General features: G+C 41.0%; 2 protein-coding genes across 7 annotated transcripts in view; one reads left to right on the forward strand and one right to left on the reverse strand.

The window, feature by feature from the left end:
• The window catches only part of LOC100567306 (non-structural maintenance of chromosomes element 3 homolog), a 38808-nt gene that overhangs the window by 467 nt on the left and 14065 nt on the right, over positions 1-24276 (reverse strand). For 2 of the 3 annotated variants that reach the window (XM_008122716.3, XM_062971187.1), the window contains exons 2-10: positions 10874-10934; positions 9266-9373; positions 8763-8826; positions 5331-5410; positions 4639-4733; positions 2727-2806; positions 2599-2644; positions 2346-2408; positions 801-915 (exon numbers count right to left, since the gene is read on the reverse strand). In XM_008122716.3, the coding sequence (XP_008120923.2) occupies positions 801-915; positions 2346-2408; positions 2599-2644; positions 2727-2806; positions 4639-4733; positions 5331-5410; positions 8763-8826; positions 9266-9373; positions 10874-10918 (696 nt within the window). In that variant the 5' untranslated portion in view covers positions 10919-10934. Of the gene's footprint in view, positions 1-800; positions 916-2345; positions 2409-2598; positions 2645-2726; positions 2807-4638; positions 4734-5330; positions 5411-8762; positions 8827-9265; positions 9374-10873; positions 10935-13486; positions 13580-24276 lie in introns of those variants that run through there. The other variant, XM_008122709.3, reaches the window with a different exon arrangement.
• Positions 13608-24276, forward strand: part of itih6 (inter-alpha-trypsin inhibitor heavy chain family member 6) — a 50893-nt gene continuing 40224 nt past the window's right edge. For 2 of the 4 annotated variants that reach the window (XM_062971181.1, XM_062971180.1), the window contains exons 1-3: positions 13608-13720; positions 17765-17924; positions 21545-21728. Coding sequence is in view for 2 of the 4 variants with exons in the window: in XM_062971180.1 (XP_062827250.1) it covers positions 21547-21728 (182 nt within the window). In the remaining 2 variants the exon portion in view is untranslated. The remainder of the gene's footprint in view (positions 13721-17764; positions 17925-21544; positions 21729-24276) is intronic. The other 2 variants (XM_062971183.1, XM_062971182.1) reach the window with 2 other exon arrangements.

The following is a 24276-nucleotide window of genomic DNA, read 5'->3' on the forward strand; positions in this document are numbered from 1 at the left end:
AAGCCACCAGCATAATGGAGGAGACCGGGGAAACTGTAAGCAAAAGGCTCAGGCTGCAAATCTATGCTGATGCCACAACAATACGGAATCTGTTAGACTGTGCACAGTTTAAGATCCCACAAAGGTTGCATTTTTAGAGGGGGGAGGGCTAATTACCAATTTCTAAGCTGAAAAAGTTTGCATATATTCAGATGTTGAGAAAAGCACTGAAGTACTGTCAATACACTGTCAAATTAGTGAAGGCTGACCATCTAGACCAGTGGTTCTCAACCTGGGGTCCCCAGATGTTTCTGGCTTTCAACTCCCAGAAATCCTGACAACTGATAAACTGGCTGGGATTTCTGGGAGTTATAGGCCAAAAACATCTGGGGACTTCAGGTTGAGAACATTCATATCTCCACCTTTTTTCATTCTGCCAACTAAACACCTCTGAGAAGGGTGCATCAATGTAAAATACCAAAAATGTTGTTTCCTTGTTTTCAACTTATGGCAGCCCTATCAGTGGATTTCTATGTCTGAATCTGATCTCAAGAACTGTAGTCCACTGCTCAAACCACTAGACCAAGCTAGCTCTGAGGACCAAATTTATAAATGTAAGCAAATTTATTCAGTGAATCCTGGCTCTAGAATCTGCACTTTCTTCATGCAGATACTTTGGATCTTTTACAAGCAGAGACTTGGCAGAGATTTTGACTACAACCACATGGCAAACTCTACCAGAGCTTCTTGATTTAAAGAGAAAGAACTGTGGTTAAATCCTTTCCTTGATTGTCTGTTATCCTAAAGTAGCTGATCAATACCTTTGCAACAAACTGTAGGATCTGCCTCTTAGATAGCTCTTTAGCAGCTCGAGATCCCCATCTGAACTCATGCTCCAGTGGATCTGTGTGTGGGAGGCGAATGTACTCCAGGTACCTGGAAAGTGATAACTAGTTGGTCACTGCCACATTCCTTTGTAAAAACAAGCCATCGCCCAATCAGGAGAACAGAAGCAGAACATTTGTCCAGCTGAAAACCATTTGGTATCATTTTAAACAGAGGAAGCAGTCTTACAAGCCTTCTAAAATGAACCACCAGAATTCACCAATCGTATATAACAAACTGTTAGGGCATGTTTTTAAGCCATATGTGCAGGACATACTAAAGATTTCAGGCTCCTTTGACCATCGGTATCTTAGTCTGGGCATATCCAGCCCTTAGTTGTTCAATCTATATATATAAATGAGTGATGGCATCACGGCGATCAACTAAACAACAAAACTACAGGCCCCCCAACCTCGAAATTTGACAACACAACCCATCATCCACGCCTCTAGGTTGATACAACAAAAATAAAATAAAAATAAAATCCTAATTAGAGGGAGAGCAATAATTGTTTTTATCCAATTGCTACCAGTTAGAGAACTAATCTCTGCCCACTTGGTCTCCTAGTAACCAACTCAGCCCAGGGGACAGGCAGACTTAGGCCTCGGCCTGTTCCACAGATTATCTAATTTGCACTGGATTATATGGCAGTGTAGACTCAAGGCCCTTCCACACAGCTATTTATCCCATTTATAGTCTTATATTATCTGCTTTGCACTGGATTATCTGGATTCCACACTGCCATATAATCCACTTCAGTGTGCATTTTATACAGCTGTGAAGAAGGGGCCTCATATAATCCAGTTCTAAGCAGATAATATAAGATTATAAATATAATATGTAATAATTACTGTGATATAGAATCATAGAATCATAGAATAGTAGAGTTGGAAGAGACCTCATGGGCCATCCAGTCCAACCCCATTCTGCCAAGAAGCAGGAAATCGCATTCAAAGCGATTAATAATAATACAGAACAATATAATCTCTAAAATCAGGACAGTAAATAAAGAGCAACACTCTGAAAGCATAAGCCACAGCAACGCGTGGCCGGGCAAAGTTAGTGCTACATAAAACAGAAAATCCAGTTTTCATTTATGGCTTAGCAAGGAAACTGATAAAAGTTTCAGCTACTGAACGAGGATAGAGTGACAGAGGCTAGCTCTCCAGCATCCTACATTTTAATCCCACGTCTTTTCTTTAGAATGACATGCCTGTTGTTGATTCTCCAATACATTTTAGCCATTGGAAAAAGAAAAATGATATAGAGCAGTACAATGAGTTCTGAATTTCTACTGCCCAACACTCTTAAATTAACACTACCCATTTCTCTTGTAGAAGGGGGACGGTATGCACAATCCTCCAGAAGTTGTTGAATTCACATTCCTAGCATCCGTCACTTTTGGCTATGCTGGACAAGGCTGATAGAATTATAGTAATGTACTACCGTTAAACACAGAAGGCTTTGTGAGATGTACTCACTTCTGTTTGACAAATTCCTCTGTCACCAGTTTCTTCACATCACCAAAGATCTTGTGTTTTCTCCTTGAAAAAAAGAAAATGTGATCTTTTTTCCAAGCTACACAGCACCAGAATTGCTTCCCCATCTCCTAATATAATTCTCCCCAACGCACCCATAGATGGATGCGTTCCAGTTTAGATCTATGGGTAAGGTGCATCCACACTTTTCACCTCCATCCCAACCCCAACTTTTCTCAAACTTGCTAATACATACCCAGAGCATTCAACCTGCAGTCTCCTTAGCATCTCCCAAACAACAGCTGGATGGGGAGGGAAAAAATTAAAAGTTGACAAGTGAGACTAAAAAGGAAATGAAATGAAGAAAGTACGGTTGAAACTTACAGTCTTTGACAACATTGCCCTTCATATAAATAAGGCTGAGAATGATTATGAGGAGGCCCATCTTGGGGGTATTTTCATCTCTGGAAGAAAAGAAGAGAATCAAGCTTCTACATTTTAAAAAAATCCACTGGATTTGGTGATGTGAGAAGGGCTAGGGTTACCATTTGAGAAGCAATCGTTCACATTAAACAACTACTTTTAACTTTGTTGAAAAGCATCATACAATCTATAGATATAATAGAAGTAAACATTTATATGTATATTTGTGGGCGATGGATTTGGGGGAATGATCCAATATTTTCCCCAAAGCCCTGGGATCCCCACCAATGATGGATCTGGACCAAACTTGGCATATAAACCCTACGTGACCAACACAATGTACTGGAGGGGTTTAGGGGGACTGCATGGTAGGAGTTGTAGTGCACTCTGCATCTAGGGAGCATTTTAACCCCCAGCCCCAAATGACAGATCTGGACCACACTTGACACAAAAACCCCATGAACAAATTAAATAATGGTGGTGTTTGAGGGGGAGAAAACCAAGAGAGAAAACTAGTTTTCTAGGGCCAGGAACCACAGGGCAGTAGGTAGGGCTACTCTTTTGCTTCTACTTCAATTTATCTCAGTACAGTAACTCCAAGGTTCTGTCTGATGAGGCCATTGCTTGCTGCAGTGGTTCTCAAACTGTGCTCCTCCAGATGTTTTGGACTTCAGCTCCCACAATTCCTAACACCTAGTAAGCTGGCTGGGATTTCTGGGAACTGAAGTCCAAAACACCTGGAAGAGCACAGTTTGAGAAACACTGGCTTAGTGAAACAAGAAGGATGTTTGTAAATATATCAAGAGACAACTAGGGATTAAGTGTGCCCCAACCATGCGCATAGCTAAGGGAAGAAAAACCATGGTAAGCCTTAGAGATGACCATGCCCGTTCATCAGTGGAGGAGAAGTGGAGGAAAGAGGACCAGAGTCCTAGCTGCAAACATGTTCTTTCTGCTGAACTCCTCTTCAGAGTGCTTGTTTAAAATAGGGCTTCTTAAAGTTTTCCATTCAGGATCCCTTTTCGTCTGAAAAATTTTATGCAACCCCACGTATATAGGTACATAAAATAGATATGCAAATCAAACATTTACTGATAACAAATCAGCATTTTAAAGGCTTGCTAAACAGGCTGATCTTCCTTTTTATGAAGTACAGTTGAAGCATCCTCTGCAAAGTCTACTGTAAACACTGCAGAACAGATTCATGTAAATGTCTAAAACCACCACTAGGTGATGTTCAGAAAAAATTTGGGGGGACCCCAACATTGAGCTAAGAAGATCAGATTGAGGGTCAGATCCCACTATTTAAGAAGCAGTGCACAGCCCAATTTGGATGTCCTGGACCTCCTCCTAAACTTGGAGAAGGAGGCGGACCACCTCTGTGTTTGAATCTCTTTTGAGTTCTGAAAGTTCCTAGTGCAGCGGGAAAGAAATAAATGTTATAGACTTTTAGGGAGAAATGTTGTTTTTGTAATAACAAACATACTTGGATGTGTGCTTGCTGGGACTTTGGTTATTCTTTGTGCAGTACTTCATTTCTGTTTTAGTAAATGCCAAACTGCTGCCCTAGAGACTAGGACGTGGAACAATGGCTTTAAACTACAGGAAAGGAGATTCCACCTGAACATTAGGAAGAACTTCCTCACTGTGAGGGCTGTTCGACAGTGGAACTCTCTGCCCCGGAGTGTAGCGGAGGCTCCTTCTTTGGAGGCTTTTAAGCAGAGACTGGATGGCCATCTGTCAGGGGTGCTTTGAATGTGATTTTCCTGTTTCTTGGCAGGAGGTTGGACTGGATGGCCCATGAGGTCTCTTCCAACTCTATTATTCTATGATTCTATAAAACATGCTGCTGCCCCACTGCTCTCCTCCTTACTCTTTCATGCCGTCATCTTGCAATGGTGGCAATTTACTGATCAGGATGTAGCTGTGATTCTTTGGATCAACTTCCACCAGCTCCAAGCCGAATACCTGTAAAACATAGTATTTGAATACATTCAGAATAGAATCTAAAATGCCCTCCCCATCTTTCAATGAGAAAGTACAACCAGGCACAGATTGCATATGTTACTTCATTCACAGATAAGACAGAAATTGGGTTGCTATATATGGGATCTGCCTTGCAAGACACCAATGACCTGGATATAGATCTAGATTGCCTATAATTTTAATTTAACAAATTAAAAATCCCAGAAAAAGAGAGGTAGACAATTTATGCAAAAGACTCACAATTTTGTTCTTATCTACATTTAAGACAAGCCAGAGCATCCCACAAAAACTGACTGCCACAGGCCTACATGTTTCATTACCACAGTTGTGTGATTGCTGAACTGCACTTCCTAGCATTTCTTACCACTGGCAATGCTGGAAAAGGCTGCTGGGGGTTACAGTCCAACACGATCTAGAGGACATGATTCCTGCTCTTGGCCAAAGGTAACTGAACACTAGAGCAATCAATCTGCCCTTGGCATATATCACAGTGACCTTTTCTTTACAGTTTCTTAAAGCTTGCTCTTATCAGAACCCCATGTCAATACAGAAACCCTGTGTTTCTGCTTCCTTCATCACCTGCTGAAAAATGTTGTTGGCACGTTTCAGAATCTCAGGGAAAATGTCCTTATAGTCTTTAATGACATGTTTTAGAATATCTGTAATGAGATAAGAGGGTTATGATTAGAACCATTTGGTAGTGGTTTGAGAACTGGACTACAATTCTGGAGACCTGGGTGTGATTCCCCGCTTGGCCATGGAAACAGAATGGTTAAATTTTTTTGTGTCAGGAGTGTCTTGAGAGACTGCAATGGGTGACCTTACGTGCGTCACACACTTAGCCCCAGAAGACTTTGTGATAATTTCACCATAGGATCGCCATAAATCAGAAACAACTTGAAGCTATACAACAATAATACTGCAGACAGAATGTGGCCAGGCAGAAAGTAGCCAGTAGATGAAGCCATTCAATGCAAATTAGGGTGATTAACTGCAACATTCACGCTGGCCTCCAACTGACAAGAATTCTTCCCTCACCCTGGACTTCCCACAGATCTATATATATAAAAGAGTGATGGCATCACGGCAATTCACAAAACAACAAAAATACAGGCCCCCCAACCTCAAAATTTGACAACACAACCCATCATCCACGCCTCAAGGTTGATACAACAAAAAGAAAAGAAAAATAAAGTCCTAATTAGAGGGAGAGCAATATTTTTTTTATCCAATTGCTGCCAGTTTAGAGGGCTAATCTCTGCCCACTTAGTTGCCTAGCAACTAGCCAAGGGACAGCCAGGTTTCAGTTAGGGGACAGGCAGATTTAGGCCTCACTGAGTCTTCTTCCACAGATTATCTAATTTGCACTGGATTATATGGCAGTGTAGACTCATGGCCCTTCCACACAGCTATATAACCCATTTATAATCTTATATTATCTGCTTTACACTGGATTATCTTGACTCCGCACTACCATATAATCCACTTCAGTGTGCATTTTATACAGCTGTGAAGAAGGGGCCTCAGATAATCCAGTTCTGAGCAGATAATATAAGATTAGAAATATACAGTAGAGTCTCACTTATCCAACGTAAACAGGCCGGCAGGATAAGTGAATATGTTGGATAATAAGAAGGGATTCAGGAAAAGCCAATTAAACATCAAATTAGGTAATCGTTATACAAATTAAGCACCAAAACATCATATTATACAACAAATTTGACAGAAAAGGTAGTTCCATGCGCAGTAATGCTATGTAGTAATTACAGTAGAGTCTCACTTATCCAACACTCGCTTATCCAACGTTCTGGATTATCCAACGCATTTTTGTAGTCAATGTTTTCAATATATCATGATATATTGCTAAATTCATAAATACAGTAATTACTACATAGCATTACTGCGTATTGAACTACTTTTTCTGCCAAATTTGTTGTCTAACATGATGTTTTGGTGTTTCATTTGTAAAATCATAACCTAATTTGATATTTAATAGGCTTTTCCTTAATGCCTCCTTATTATCCAACATATTCGGTTATCCAACATTTTGCCAGCCCACTTATGTTGGATAAGTGAGATTCTACTGTACTGTATTTACAAATTTACCAGTAAAATATCACAATGAATTTGAAACATTGACTACAAAAACATTGATTATGAAAAGGCAGACTGTGTTGGATAATCCAGAACATTGTATAATCGAATGTTGGATAAGTGAGATTCTACTTTGATATGAAATAATTTCTAGGATAGAATAATGCAGAACAATATAATCTCTAAAACCAGGACAGTAATAAAGAAATAAAGAAATAAAGAAAGTAAATAAAGCAAGGAAATTGGAAATTCCACAAAGGAAACAATCAGGGCCAGCTAACACCTCCCAAGAAAGGATTCTTCCAGAAAGGAAGCTGAGAAGGCAGTGAAGCACTATGTATTACCAAAGTCATTATTATTACTATCATTACTATCCTTACTATTATTATTATTATTACTATTATTATTATTATTATTATTGTGTTGCGGTCAACCATGAAAATGAATACAATCTGGCTCCAAGTATTCAAAAACACTAAAATCAGAATATATAAAAATTAATGTGGTATAATAAAACAGAACAATACAATCTCTAAAATCAGAACACTAAATAAAGAACAACACTCTGAAAATAGGGGAATTCCACACAGAAAACAATCAGGGCCAGCTAACACCTCCCAACAAAGGATTCCCATCATCAAAGTCTGGCCAATCCTCTGTTTTCTCAGGGCCACAGACAGTAGAAGCATATAAAATATCGCAAACAACACCACTCTGAAAACAAGGTAATTCCAGACAGGAAACAATCAGGGCCAGCTAACACCTCCCAACAAAAAAATCACTCAGGGAGGAAACAGCTAGGCTTTAAATCTGCAAGGCCATTACATCCTAATCATTTTTCCTAATTGCAGCATTCATACTTGCCTCCAACAGACAAAAAAAACCAATCAGAAATATTGTATATTCACAACCTTTAGGAAATAATGTCCCCTGATGGCACAGCATGTTAAAGCGCTGAGCTGCTGAACTTCTGGACCGAAAGGCCGCAGGTTTGAATTGGGGGAACTGACAGAGCCCCCACTGTTAGCCCCAGCTTCTGCCAACCCAGAAGTTCAAAAACATGTAAATGTGAGTGCATCAATAGGTACTGCTCCGGTGGGAAGGTAACGCTGCTCCATGTAGTCATCCCACATGACCTTGGAGGAGTCTACGGACAACGCCGGCTCTTCGGCTTAGAAATGGAGATGAGCACCAACCCCCAGAATCAGACATGACTGGACTTAACGTCAGGGGAAAACGTTTACCCTTTACCTTAACTACCACCAATTCCTCAATACTTTATTTCCCATACCACCATTCTTCGCCACAGCAACGCGTGGCCGGGCACAGCTAGTATATATATATATAAACCTTCCTTGCTGAGTTTCTCCATACCTCACAACCTGAGGATGCCTGCCATAGATGTGGGCGAAACGTCAGGAGAGAATACTTCTAGAACATGGCCATACAGCTCGGAAAACATACAACAACCCTGTGATCCCGGCCATGAAAGCCTTCAACAACACAGAATGAAAAATGTTTGGGGGGGGGGGGGTTGTACCCAGAACAAACACAGACTGATTAAGTGGGCAGACATCTTATTTAAGCCAAGGTTGCAGTGCTCATGGTTGTAGGGTTTGGAAATATGAGACCAAAGTCTGGAATCAGAAACTAGACAGAGCTGGGCAAAACATTCACTAGCTTTTGGAGATGCCCTATCTTCCTCCATCTAACCCCATTACACTTTCTCTTCCACCATTTTCCAATGAAACACATAAGTCTTTGCTAAAAGGCCTTATATTCTTTGAAAAACTGGACCTTGCAAGCTGAATCAATGCAAGAGAGGCATATGCAAATCTATTTGATATAACTTTAGAAATAGAATTATTTTCTAGGGTGATAAAAATGAAATAAAATTTAAATCAGTCCTGTTCTTACCTGCCCTTTTAATAGGGATTTTCTTCTGATCTTTGACTAGGAGAAATTGTACTAACTCGCTTACCTGTAAAAATGAAGACAGAGTCACACACATGTTGCAGTGCTGAATAGAATAATATTTCTTGTTTCTCCCAGCATTTTAAAAAATATAACAGTTGTTTTCTAGTGTTATGGCTGCAAAGATATGATTAAAAGTGTGTGGCCAATGCCTACTGAAATATCAGAAGCCGAAGAGCACTGCTTTAAGTGTTCTTAACACTCTCATAACTTTGAAGTCAGGAATAAAATATGGAAATCTGTTTCAACTTTATGTAAGTTACATTGTTTATTTTGTAATATTTTTAAGCAATGCAATTTCAGTCCAGACTGCAACTAGTTAAACCGGGCCTCTTCTACCTGCAGCCCTCTAGGGCTTCTGGGAGTTGGAGGCTGAAACACCTGGAGGGCTGAAGGTTGAAGTGGCCTGCATTAAACAAAGGCCCTGAAAGCAAATTCTCTCTCACTTTATGTTCTACTTGATTCTGCGACCGTCGTTCCAAGTTGCGCTGCACTTGGCTGGATGTCTGAGTTTGAGTCAATGTGTATTCTTCATCTACATCCATGGACTGTACCTGGGGAAATAAAAGATTTTTTTATAAAAAAACATATGCCTGCTCTGATCTTTCCCTACCATCTGGGGGAACACACACACTCTCTCTCTGGCTGCATCTACATTGTAGAATTAATGCAGTTTGACATCATTTTAATTGCATTAACTCAATGCTATGGAATCATGTGGCTATACAAGGTCTTCACTGTTGCTGCCACATAGTGCTGGTACCCCACCAAACTACCACTCCTATGATTTCATGGCATTGAGCCATGGCAATAAAATCTGGTGTCAAACTGTATTACGTTTACAGTTCAGGTGCATCCTCTGTCTAGCTTGGGGTGAGGAGTATTCAGCCCTCCAAATGTTGATGAATTGCCACTCCCATGTTTATACCTCACCACTGGCCAGGCCAAACAGGAAATATCCAAAGATCTGAAGGGTCAAAAATTCCAAACCTTGATCTAAACTATCTACTACCAAGATAGGAATTTCCTTCATGCTGACACGAAAGTACTGAACACATTTATTTCGGAATAAACATGTGAAGCATTAATGTTTTGAACAGATGTGACCCTAATATGGAGAAAGCAAATCTAGCCTGTTGCTCACACGTTTTGTGACATCCAGATGAAACTAGTTGAGTGAATTCAAAATATTTTATAACAAAAATCTGAAGTTATTAACTGGCATATCTTACATCTCAGGGAGATACCTACCGTCCTTGGGGCTCCTATGCCCTCAGAGTGTTGGTTCCCCTCTACTGTTTTGATTTTAGAGTTTTTTTTAATACTGGTAGCCAGATTTTGTTCGTTTTCATGGTTTCCTCCTTTCTGTTGAAGTTGTCCACATGCTTGTGGATTTCAATAGCTTATCTGTGTAGTCTGACATGATAGAGTTTTAGAGTTTAAAAAACTCTAAAATCAAAACAGTAGATGGGAACCAACACTCTGAGGGCAGAGGAGCCCCAAGGATGGCTAATGACTGAACAAAGGATGCCCCCCAGGCAAGAGACAAACCTTTCCAATGCTAATTAGGGTGATTAATTTAAACATTAATGCTGGCTTCCAACTGACAAAGGACTCTTGTCACACCCTGGACTCTCCACAGATATATATTTTTTCCTTTCCTTGTCTAGTTTATCCATGCCTCACACCTCTGAGGATGCCTGCCATAGATGTGGGTGAAACGTCAGGAGAGAATACTTCTGGAACATGGTCACACAGCCCGAAAGACATACAACAACCCTATAATTTAGCATCTTTGACTGGCAAGAGCAAGCAAGCAAAAACAATTCAGAAGTGTGCACTAGCACACTGCTCAAAGCAATGGCAGATTCCTCCCTTCTCTCTTATTGCTACACATTAACATCACACTGGCAACCAGCATGGGAGAAATCATGTTCCTATCATATCTAAAATCTATGCAAAATAGCAAACCAGTATCTATTTCCTTGTATTGTTTGTAGTTATCCAGTTTCTTTTAAGAGAGGAAAGCAGGATATAAATAAATAAGATAATACCTGAGAAGGGCCAGGTCCTTTACTACTACGCCGGCTCTGTGACATCTTTCTGATGAGATATCTGTAAAGGATAGGAAGAAAATGTTAAGTCAGATAATCTGCTGCAGGGGAAATCTTGTATATTTCTGTCTCTATAAACTTCAGCCTCTCATGAACAGGGCTTCTCAAGTTAGTTTTAGACCCCTTATTTGCTAAATTTCTACCCAGGAGCAACGATGTTCAAATATAAAAGACCAGGAAATTTAGGGTGTATCCACATTATAGAATGAATGCAGTCTGGCACATTATAGAATGAATGCAGTCAAAGTGACTGCCATGGCTCTGTGCTGTGGACTCATGGGAGTTGTAGTTTGGTTAGGCACCGACAGTGAAAGCCTTGTCAAACTACAACTTCCAGGATTCCAGAGCAGCAATGGTATTCCCCATAGTAACCTATGGATGCGAGAGCTGGACCATAAGGAAGGCTGAGCGAAGGAGGATAGATGCTTTTGAACTCTGGTGCTGGAGGAAAATCCTGAGAGTGTCTTGGACTGCAAGAAGATCCAACTAGTTCATCCTCCAGGAAATAATGCCTGGCTGCTCACTGGAGGGAAGGATATTAGAGGCAAAGCTGAAGTATTTTGGCCACATCATGAGGAGACAGGAAAGCTTGGAGAAGAGAATGATGCTGGGGAAAATGGAAAGAAAAAGGAAGAGAGGCTGACCAAGGGCAAGATGGATGGACGGTATCCTTGAAGTGACTGGGTTGACCTTGAAGGAACTGGGGGCGGTGACGGCCGACAGGGAGCTCTGGCGTGGACTGGTCCATGAGGTCACGAAGAGTCGGAGACGACTAAACAACTGAGCAGCAGCAGAGCCATGGCAGGTAAACCGGAGTCAAACTGTGTTAAATCTACAATGTACAGCAGGCCTGCACAACCTGCAGCCCTCCAACTCCCAGAAGTCCTTGCCAGCTTGTTCAATGGTTTGAGGTCTTGTGTTGTCAAAGGCTTTCATGGCCGGAATCACTGGGTTGAGCATTTTCCAAGTTGTATGCTTATGTTCCAGAAGCTTGACAGCAGTGTGTGCGAAAAAGACCTTGGAGTCCTCGTGGACAACAAGTTAAACATGAGCCAACAATGTGATGCGGCTGCTAAAAAAGCCAATGGGATTCTGGCCTGCATCAATAGGGGAATAGCGTCTAGATCCAGGGAAGTTATGCTCCCCCTCTATTCTGCCTTGGTCAGACCACACCTGGAATACTGTGTCCAATTTTGGGCACCACAGTTGAAGGGAGATGTTGACAAGCTGGAAAGAGTCCAGAGGAGGGCGACTAAAATGATTAAGGGTCTGGAGAACAAGCCCTATGAGGAGCGGCTTAAAGAGCTGGGCATGTTTAGCCTGCAGAAGAGAAGGCTGAGAGGAGACATGATAGCCATGTACAAATACGTGAAGGGAAGTCATAGGGAAGAGGGAGCAAGCTTGTTTTCTGCTGCCCTGCAGACTAGGACACGGAACAATGGCTTCAAACTACAGGAAAGGAGATTCCACCTGAACATCAGGAAGAACTTCCTCACTGTGAGAGCTGTTCGACAGTGGAACTCTCTCCCCGGGGCCGTGGTGGAGGCTCCTTCTTTGGAGGCTTTTAAGCAGAGGCTGGATGGCCATCTGTCGGGGGTGCTTTGAATGCGATTTCCTGCTTCTTAGCAGGGGGTTGGACTAGATGGCCCATGTGGTCTCTTCCAACTCTACTATTCTATGATTCTATGATTCTAAGCATTCTCTCCTGATGTTTCGCCCACATCTATGGCAGGCATCCTCAGAGGTTGTGAGGTATATTGGAAAACTAAGCAAGGGAGGTTCATGTATCTGTGGAAGGTCCAGGGATCCTCTCACCTCTGCAGGAGTCTACCATATTCCATGCAGCTGTGGACAAGTCTACACTGAGACCACCAAACGCAGCATTGCGCAAACACGAATCAAGGAATATGAAAGGCACTGCAGACTAACTCAACCAGAGAAGTCAGTCATAGCAGAGCACTTGATGAACCAACCTAGACACAGCATATTATTTGAGAATACAGAAATGCTGGACCACTTTCACAACTATCATGTGAGGCTACGCAAGGAAACCATTGAAATCCACAAGCATGTGGACAATTTCAACAGAAAGGAGGAAATCAGGAAAATAAACATCTGGCTACCAGTATTTAAACATTCTAAAATCAGAACAGTAAATAAAGAACAACACTCAGAAAACAGAGGAATTGCAGACAGGAAATAATCAGGGCCAGGTAACATCTCCCAACAAAGGATTCCCCCAGGCAGGAAGCAGCCAGGCCTTGAAACTGGCAAGGCCGTTAATGCTAATCAAGGTGGCCAACTGCAACATTCACGCTTGCCTCCAACAGACAAGAGAGAAGGCTTCTGGAACATGGCCATACAGCCCGGAAATAGCACAACAACCCGGCTTGAGGCCTGCTATAGATGTACACAAGGCTCCTAGTTTTACAGGGTCTTCAGCTGTTTTACCACAAGGTGCTGGGGCCTCACCAAACTACAAATCCCAGGATACCATGGCATTGAGCCAGAGCAGCACTGTCCTGACTGCATCCCAACCCTTCAGCAACTTGCCTGAATAGCCAAAGCCTAAAGAGCCGCTTTCCCGCCTTCTCACTAGCTGATACAAACCACCCCGGCTGCCAGCGGCTCGCGCATGCGCACACTCTACCACCCGGACTTCCTGGTGCGCATGCTCCCTTCAGTGATGGAAGGAAGTTCTCATTGTTTTTCTTTCCCTGCGAGGTTCGCGAGTGCGCAGGCGCGTTTTGACTGCAGACCCTGACAAGGAAAATGGAGGGCGAAAAGGTGGGGATTATCCCTTTCCTTATAAATCACTCTGTTTGAGCCTGGCATGGGCTTCATGTATAAATCTGCCGTGATAGCATTGCCCCACCAAAGGGTATTCTCTGCCTTTTCAATCGCTGTGCGTGGAGGAGAAAAAAAAGGCCACATTATACTGTTACAGCACTATTAATCCACTAATTGCCATGGCAACCTCCTGGGATTTGTAGTTTAGGGCGGGACGCTGGCTAAACTACAATTCCCAGAATTTCACAGGGTGTTGAGGGTTTTCTTATGAATGGAAAATGAAAAATAAGGATATATTGCTAGCCCCCCAAATGGAGGGATATTAACAATAGAAATATATTCTCCCAATAAAAGATTCCCCCAGACAGGAAGCAGCCAAGCTTTGAAGCTGCAAGGCTATTCAAGGCTAACCAAGGTGGCCAATTGCAGCGTTCACACCTGCCTCCAACAGACAAGAGTTCTTTCTCCCACCCTGGACATTATTCCACAGATATATAAACCCCACTTGCCTCGTTTCCAACAGACCTCACAACCTCTGAGGATGCCTGCCATAGATGTGGGCGAAATGTCAGGAGAGAATGCTTCTACAACATGACCATTCAGCTCGGAAAACTCACATTAACCCAATAGAAACACTTCATCTGTTCTGTGTTTGGGCAGGTGCTTTTCAACTTGTCCCTAAATGATGGAGTGTAAGTATAAACTATAACATTGTCACATCTGTATGTTAGTTACATTATAATCCAAAAAAACCCAAAACTGAATTATAGGTAAAGGTAGTGAAAGCTAAAGGTTTTCCCCTGACATTAAGTCTAGTCGTGTCCGACTCTGAGGGTTGGTACTCATCTCCATTTCTAAGCTGAAGGTGTCCATAGACACCTCTAAGGTCATGTGGCCGGCATGACTGTGTGGAACGCCGTTACCTTCCCGCTGGAACAGTACTTATTGATCTACTCACATTTGCATGTTTTCGAACTGCTAGGTTGGCAGAAGCTGGGGCTAACAGTGGGAGCTCACCCTGCTCCCCGGATTCAAACAGCCAACCTTTTGGTCAGCAAGTTCAGCAGCTCAGTAGTTTAATCTGCTGTGCCACCAAGGGCTCCAACTAAATTATAAACACTGTTAAATTACAATCAAAAACTGAGAGTGAATTGCTTTACAAGGTTTCATGTAACCAGTGTATAGTGATTCTGGTTGGCCAGTCTGACGGTGACAGACTAGGGAACAGTGAGAGTTGGACAATTCAGTGGAAACGTAACTACAGTAGAGTCTCACTTATCCAACACTCGCTTATCCAACGTTCTGGATTATCCAACACATTTTTGTAGTCAATGCTTTCAATACATCATGATATTTTGATGCTAAATTTGTAAATACAGTCATTACTACATAGCATTACTGTGTATTGAACTACTTTTTCTGTCAAATTTGTTGTATAACATGATGTTTTGGTGCTTAATTTGTAAAATCATAACCTAATTTAATGTTTATTAGGTTTTTCCTTAATCTCTCCTTATTATCCAACATATTCGCTTATCCAACGTTCTGCTGGCCCGTTTATGTTGGATAAGTGAGACTCTACTGTATATAACCGCTTTCTAAATAAAAAGAAATAGGTCCTTATTACGAAAATACAGCCACCCTCCACATTTGAAGGTTTGACTTTTGAAGGATTGAATATGTAAAACTATGGAAGCAATAAACTATACCAATGACAGATGATTAGATTCCAATCGTTTTTGAAATGGCTATTAATCATACAATCATAGAATTGGAAGAGACTTTGTGGGCTATCCAGTCCAACTCCCTGCCAAGAGGCAGGAAAATTGCATTCAAAGCACTCCTGACAGATGGCCATCCAGCCTCTGTTTAAAAGCTCCCAAAGAAGGAGCCTCTCCCACACTCTGGGGCAGAGAGTTTCACTGCTGAATAGTTCTCACAGTTCTTAATGTTCAAGTGGAATCTCCTTTCCTGTAGTTTGAAGCCATTGTTCCGTGTCCTAATCTCCAGGGCAGCAGAAAACAAGCTTGCTCCCTCCTCCCTATGACTTCCCCTCACATATTTATACATGGCTATGATGTCTCCCCTCAGCCTTCTCTTCTGCAGACTAAACATACCCAGTTCTTTAAGCTGCTCCTCATAGGGTTTGTTCTCCAGACCCTTGATCATTTTAGTCGCTCTCCTCTGGACACATTCCAGCTTGTCAACATCTACCTTAAATTGTGTTGCCCAGATTGATTTATATCTCTCCCATATTTGTTATAGAGCATGTCTAGCTTAATGGTTTTTGAAATCTAGCTTGGCTTTATCGTACCATATATATACATGCCAACCATATCTCAGATCAAATCCCTCCAGTAAGATATATAAAAAGAGCTTCAGTATTTGCTGGAAATGTAAACAACAAGTGGGGTCCTTCTATCATATGTGGTGGACATATAAACATGCTAGGAAATATTGGATTCAAATACACACAGTGATCCAGAAAATTGTCCCAGAAGCGAAATAGAACATGTTTTAGTGGATTTATAGAAATAAAAGTGAGATGATTTAATGTATAGAGAAGAGAGAGAGAGCCTGGAGGTGATGGGCAGGCCTGGGGGTTTTATGCAAAAGAGGAGCGCCGTTGTATCTCATTCTGGCTTGTTGCCCTCGGAAAACTATAAATCCCTAATTATAAATCCTTTTCTATTAGGGGTGGGGGTAGTGGTGTTTGATAACATTCATACCCCCAGTGATACAATAGACTCCTGTGTAGATTTAATTTACTAACAAAACTCTGTAACCAATGTATCATTTTTCTCTATCTCCCATCCTTTTTTCTCCCTTCCTTTCCCCCCTTTCCTTTATATTATAAAACTGTGAAAATGAAATAAGTACTTGTAAAGAGAAGGTTTGACTTTTATGGACCTGATTATTCCCTAGTTTGATTGAAATGCTCTGCAGGAATCTTCAGAGCCTCCAGTGTCACGCGATGATTCACAAATAATTTTTTATTGGTATTTTCCCCACTTTTGTGGGGTCTTGTACTCCAAACCCCAGTGAATGTGGAGGGCTTAACTGTAATAAAAAATGGCTGGTATAATAATTCCAAAACTGGTTCAAGTGCATTTGGAGTGTGGTCCTAGAGTCTAGTCACTACACCTTGGAAATGATATTGGAGAGCTGGGAAAAGCACAGAAAAGGTGAACCAACACAATCAACGGGTTTGGAGCAATTCTCCAATGAGGAACACTGGCTGTAATAAGGTGTAAATAAAACATACATGAATTTTGTGCTTAGACTTGTTGTCGAACATGGCACCACTTACCCCTGGGATTTGTTGTACATCAAGTACAACCACATGTAATCAAATGAAATCATTCCCTCTCCCCTGCTATCCAAAGGACCCCCATGACCCCCATAACAGACCAGCAGCAGCAAATCACAAACTCAAATTCTCTCTTTATATGTATACACATATGCCTTTATCCCTTAACTGCCCATAAAGATGTGCTGATTCGAACTACCTCACATACAAATGGAGTCCATAGCAGTGGGCCTCTCAGGAGCCTAGCTTTCCCTAAATGAAATATATCTCTTCCATGTTTAATATCTATCAAGTACAGTATATGAAATCAATTTACAAGTGTGTTCCTCTTTATAGACTATCTAACACAATTTTCCCTGACTTTTCCTTTCCCATATCCTTGCCTATTAATATATAACGTTATTTCTCCCAATGCAAACTAAAGCCATAGAATTCACTGCCAGAAGATGTGGTGATGACCATCAACTTGGTTAGCTTTAAAAGTAAATTAGTATCTCTTGTCTTTAGTACCAAAAACAATATGCTGGGGACACATTCAAGAGTGTGATATGATGCTTATCACATTTTTTTTTGGCCACTGAATGAGTATAATAATGGGCCTTTGGTCTGCATTTCCTTGCAAATGCAACATGGAAAGAAAGAACCCTCACAGGCACTGAAAGGGTTGAACTCCTGTGAAATTCTTCTTTTTTTATATGAGACATTTTCCAATGAATAATTTGTCTCCACAGGCTCTTTATAAAAGGTTTCAACAAGAGATGCTGAAGTGGAAACCTCCCATTTAAGTAGGTCTTTTGGCATCCCCGGAGAGAAGTAAAGTCCTTGGTGAGTGATGGCTGCTGTTTCTTGGCAATGCTGCGCAATCATGGGACTCCTGTGTATCTTAAACTAGTGAGTAGGCATTATGTCTTTTTAAAAAACAAAATAAAATTTAATAATTTATTTATTTATTTATTTATTTACAGCATTTATATTCTGCCCTTCTCACCCCGAAGGGGACTCAGGGCGGATCACATTACACATATAGGCAAACATTCAATGCCTTTTAACATAGAACAAAGACAAACAAACATAGGCTCCGAGCGGGCCTCGAAATCATGACCTCCTGGTCAGAGTGATTCATTGCAGTGATTCATTGCAGCTGCTCTCCAGCCTGCGCCACAGCCCGAGCCCACACTTATTAACCAGTGGATCGACCAAGAGGACTGAGATGGCTTTCAGCTAAATAATAATAATAATAATAATAATAATAATAATAATAATAATAATAATAATAATAATTTTATTTTTATACCCCGCCCCATCTCCCCAGTGGGGACTCGCAGCGGCTTACATAGCCCAGGCTATGCATTATGAGTTAGAAGTGAACCGGCTGCCCATTGCTTCTCTCTTTCCAGGACCAATACGGACAGGTTCAGAGCTGAGAAGGATATGGCCTTTGGCAGAAAAATCAGACATTAATGACTGAAAAAAGGAGTCACTGTTTGAAGTGTGGAAACCAAAATAGTTGATAGGTAGCAGAACAGCAGCTTAGGAAATCAATGTTGAAAGGGTCACTCACGGCCTCTCAGCTCTGGTATTGCTTTATTATTTCCTTTCATTCCCATTTGAACACCAATTGCCACCTTTGCACCCATAATAAATAGAATAGGAAATATTTTTCCCATTTTCAAAAGGCTTATTCTCTGACAAAATTACATAATTAGTTAGTGCAGATGCCTCTTTTGAGTGGAGTTTCTTTCAAATCAGCACAGAGATTGCTTTGTGAATAACTTCCTTTAAAAAAATTATAATACATAAATATATGTATGTGTGTGTGTGTGTGTGTGTTACTACATATATAAGAACAGCCTAAAGGGGAAACTACTATGGTATACAAAAATGCCTTCCATTCTCCCTACCAGAGGCTATAATTTAGAAACATAATAAAAGTGAAAATATGTATGTGTGTGTGTGGTTGGGGTGTCCGCTTACACAGACAAGCTCTTGCCTCCACAAATAGCTATAGCTCCCACTACTCAGAAGACACCAAAGGCCCTTCCTACAATGACATTGCTAGCAAGCGCCGTGAACATGTCCAAGAGTCTGCCAATGTCCTCCACAAACACTATAATGCCCACCACCCAAGTGAAGGCTTTCCTACGGGGACAATTTTATGCTAGATTTTCTGTTTTTCCTCCACCACAGACATCCCAGTGTTTCTGGCTCTCTCCGTTGGTGTGGAATTTGCATGACCCCGCCCACTGCTTTTCCCATAACCCTTTCCTATTCTTTTCTATGGCACATAGCAAACTGAGGAATTGATCAGCAACTGAACATACAGCTAGAGAATTTGGGGGAGAATTCACTGTTATTTATAGGAGTTATAGTTCACCTGCTGCTATCTAAGAACACTCTGAACTCTACCAAAGATAGATCTGGAACTAATTTGGCACACAGAGCCCCCATGATCAACAAAAAATACTGGAGGTCTTTGGAGGGATTTGTAGGAGTTGTAGTTCACTTACATCCAGAGCACACTATGAACCAAAACAATGATGAATCTGGACCAAATTTGGCATGCATACCCGATATGCCCAAATTTGAATGCTGATGGGTTTTGAGGGGAATTGGCCTGGACATTTTGGAGGTACTGGGATTTATAGTTCATGTGCAATCAATAAGCACTCTGAACTCCTCCAAAAATGAAATTGGATCAAACCTGGAACACAGAGCCCCCATGACCAGCAAAAAATACTGGAGATCTTTGGGGAAAATTCACCTTGTTTTGGGAGAGTAGTAGTAGTAGTAGTAGTAGTAGTAGTTCACGTACATCTAGAGAGAACTGAACCCAAACACTGATGGATCTGGACCAAACTATGATTCTATTATTTATCAAAAGATAAAGTTTCAATAAACCCCCAACAAAAGAGGTTAAAACTTTCCAGTCTTTTAAAAAATAATTAAGGATTTCTGCCTTCCAAGCTCATTTGGGGACTGAACTCACAAATCTATGTATCTGCTGGATAATATGCTAACAAGACTAATATTTTAGATCTAGTTCTTACATTATATTGTTTCATGTCTGCAAATGAACAAAATCTGGCTACCAGTATTTTAAATAACTCTAGAATCAGGACAGTAAATAAAGAGCAACACTCAGAAGATAGGGGAATTCCAGACAGGAAACAATCAGAGCCAGCTAACACCTCCCAACAAAGTGTTCCCCTGGGTAGGAAACAGCCAGGCTTTGAAGCTACAAGGCTATCCAATGCTAATCAAGCTAGCCAATTGCAGCATTCATACTTGCCTCCAACAGACAAGAGTTCTTTCGCCCCACCCTGGGCCTTCCACAGATATATAAACCCTACCTGCCTAGTTTCCAACAGATCTCACACCCTCTGAGGATGCCTGCCACAGATGAGGGCGAAACATCAGGAAATAATGCTTCGGGAACATGGCCATACAGCCTGGAAAACTCATAGCAACCCAACTTTTGTTTTGTTTTCATTTCAAGGAGGAAATAATGTTAGTATCCCCACATTTGGAAAAAAAATGCTATAAACAGTTTCAAGCTGACTTCCATTGACATAGGGGCAAGAAACATCTTGGACTTGGAAACAGTTCTTTTTAGCCTTGGCACCAATCCATTATGTTATGTACCAAAATGGGATGCCTCCATAAACACCCGAGGAAGACAAGACAGTGTTGTAATGTTTTCCCTAGCTCTGACTAATTTATTGGAAAAAGTCTTGAAGAGACTTCTTTCAAGCTTCTTTCTTGTGGCTTTTTTACTTTGTTTGGAAACTTTGCTTCAAAGCACAGAGGAGAAATACTTTTATTACAGAATGCTGACCTTTTATCCTTTGGCTAAGAAAACATCTCCACAAGCAGAGCAATCCTATATTCAATGTAAACCAAGAGCAGAAATACACTTCTGGCACACCAGCAAAAACAGTTGTCATATCCTATGTATGTGCTCAGCTTGGGAGGAGAGGGAAAACATGCATGGCCATAAATACAAAAATACAGATGCCTTTCCAATTACTAGGGGCAATGCCAATGCCTACAAATGCCATGGAGATGGAAAGCACTAACTCATGGAGGTTGAAATGTAGATTTGTGACTTCATATTATAACACCCTTAAATGTGCAAAAGAACAGATCATTTAACAGTAACCCAGATATGGCCAAGGAAACTCACTGGCATATGTTGCTGTATTAGATAGAAATTGACTGGCACAAATCCCACCATGGGCAAAATATTCCGCCCCACACAAAATTTTCTCAGCATCATGGAAAGGGCATCAAATTGGTCGTCATTACAATCTGAAGCTGTACTTTGCTGTCAGGGCAGGGAGAGAAGTACCTGAGGGTTTGTTTCTTTTTTGTCTCATGTGGCAAAATACTTTTATGTTCTGATAACGATATAACCCAGAATATCAAGGCAGATAATCTACAGTATCTGCATAGAACTGGGTTATCTGAGTCCACACCGCCATATAATCCAGTTCAATGTGAATTTTATACAGCTATGTGGAAGGGGCCAAAGAGAAGCGAATCAATTCATTTGAAACATGATGCTGGAGAAGACTTTTATGCATATTGTGGACTACTAATAAGGGCCAATAAATGGATCCAAGAGCAAATCAAGCCTGAATTCTTCCTAGAAGCTGAAATGACTAAACTAAGGCTGGATCTACACTGCCATATACGGTAAACCAGATTTATTTATTTATTGTGTCATAAGCGAACTAAGGGTACAAGTTGTAATGTATTTGAAAACACAAACAAAGTTTTTAAAAAACAACAACTTGGCATTATACTAAATGTCCTTTGACCAGTAGCTGGCCACTTGGAGTGCCTCTAGTGTTGCTGTAAGAAGGTCCTCCATAGTGCATGTGGCAGGGCTCAGACTGCATTGTAACAGGTTGTCTGTGGTTTGCTCTTCTCCACACTCGCATGTCGTGGACTCCACTTTGTAGCCCCATTTCTTAAGGTTGGTTCTGCATCTTTTGGTGCCAGAGCATAGACTTTCAAGTCGCCCAGTCTTCTGTGTGCCAAGGAGGAAGTCTCTCATCCAGTGTCAGCCACTGATTGAGGTTCTGGGTTTTAACCTGCCACTTTTGGACTCATGCTTGCTGAGGTGTTCCTCCAAGTATCTCTGTAGATCTTAGAAAACAATTTCTTGATTTAAAACATTGACGTGCTGGCTGATACCCAAACAGGGGATGGTCTGGAGATGTCAATGCCTTTGTCCTTTAATTGCTGGCTGCTACTTCCTGGCAGATGTCAGGTGGTGTAATGCCACCTAAACAGTATAATTTCTCCGGTGGTGTGGGGTGAAGACATCCTGTGATGATGCGGCATGTCTCATCCATGGTTTTAACGTGGTGAGATGTATTTCACACTGGGCATGCATATTCCGCAGCAGAGTAGCAAAGCGCAAGGGCAGATGTCTTCACTGTGTCTGGTTGTGATCCCCAGGTTGTGCCAGTCAGCTTTCATACAATGTTATTTCTAGCACCCACTTTTTGCTTGATAGTCAAGCAGATTATCAAAGCAGATAATTCAGATGAATCTACACTGCCATATAATCCAGTTCAAAGCAGATAATCTGGATTTTAAATGGCAGTGTAGATGAGGCCTGAGATTGGAATGGCATTGGAATTGTAACTAATTACTTTAAAAAGTAACCGTGTTCTAGTTTACTTAACATAATGACTATATTAATCTAGCTCAAACTTGTAAAATATCTGTTGCTCTTCCTTGAGCCGGTTCTCTTCAATATCTTGACATCCGAATCCTCAGGATATCCGAAAGCAGGATATAAATGATTACGATGATGATGTTGATATTACAGTAGAGTCTCACTTATCCAACATAAACGGGCTGGCAGAACATTGGATAAGCGAAAATGTTGGATAATAAGGAGTGATTAAGGAAAAGCCTATTAAACGTCAAATTATGTTATGCTTTTACAAATTATGCACCATGTTTTAGAACAAATCGACAGAAAAACCAGTTTATTACATGGTAACATTATTTAGTAATTACTGTATTTATGAATTTAGCTCCAAAACATCGCAATGTATTCAAAACATTGACTACAAAATCATTGACTACTAACAAATTGACTCCAAATAAAGATAGAATTGATTAAAATGAATTTACAGTAACAACATTGTCAGAAATTAAATCCATAAAACATTCAGTCCTTGCTGCCTAGAGACACAGCTGTAGATTTGGGCAGGAGGCAGACTGCGTTGGATAATCCAGAATGTTGGATAAGTGAATGTTGGATAAGTGAGACTCTACTGTATTACTATCTGGGAGCATTCTTCTAAAATTATCAAGACACTCGAATGAAATCTCCATAGATCTGCTTGCCATAGATAAAAAACAACACTGTTTCTTCACTGATTCGTAGATTCTTGGATAGGATCAAAATCATGGATATCCCAAAACATGACACAATAACATCACATGCATTGAAAAACCAGTATAATACAATAATATTTTAAGGACATGTTGTCAGAAATCAACTACCAGACTTTTGTATGTGTGCATCTGCTATGAAAAGACTTCTTCTGACATTAAGGACTGAGCAAAAACTGACTCCCTCTCTGTGGGTGAAACAACCAACTCTTTGATCTACATGGCTAGAAGGAAAATTATTATCGGCATCATAATCAGAATAATTTTCAAAATGTCATTTCCAAAAGCAACAACATGGGCAAACTACAGGCGAAAGAGTCCAAGTGCTTTCTAAAAATGAGGTTGGCAAATGCTTAGCGTTTGCTCCTGGACTCAGGAGGAAGAAACCAACACTGTGTCCACTGGGAATTGGATGTATTCCAACTTATTTCCATTCCAGTTCCTAGAGGTGCTAATTGCTGGACTGGAGCACAGAACACTTCTTATTTTACCGAGTTAGCATGGCATATTGGCCACTATTGGCAGAGCTTGATGTGAGAAAAAAACACTGCTTTTCTTTTTTTGGGTCACAGCAGCCACATCCCACTGCACTGGTATGGTTTTCTCATAATTGCTGAGAAGGAGAATTTAAATAGTAGGTCCAAATGGCAGTAAGAAAACCCTCCTATGCTTAAACTAGCCTAGATCCAGAGATAGTCTGAATCTAGACACTGGGGAACATCTAGCAAACTCATCATTAAGACATCATGACTAGAGCTGACGGGAATTGTGATACAGTAATATCTGAAAAGCTGCAGTTCCTTCTGTTTAGTTAGGATAGTGGGGT

This window comes from Anolis carolinensis, chromosome 2 (genome assembly GCF_035594765.1).
Source record: "Anolis carolinensis isolate JA03-04 chromosome 2, rAnoCar3.1.pri, whole genome shotgun sequence".
In the NCBI taxonomy this organism is placed as follows: domain Eukaryota; kingdom Metazoa; phylum Chordata; class Lepidosauria; order Squamata; family Dactyloidae; genus Anolis; species Anolis carolinensis.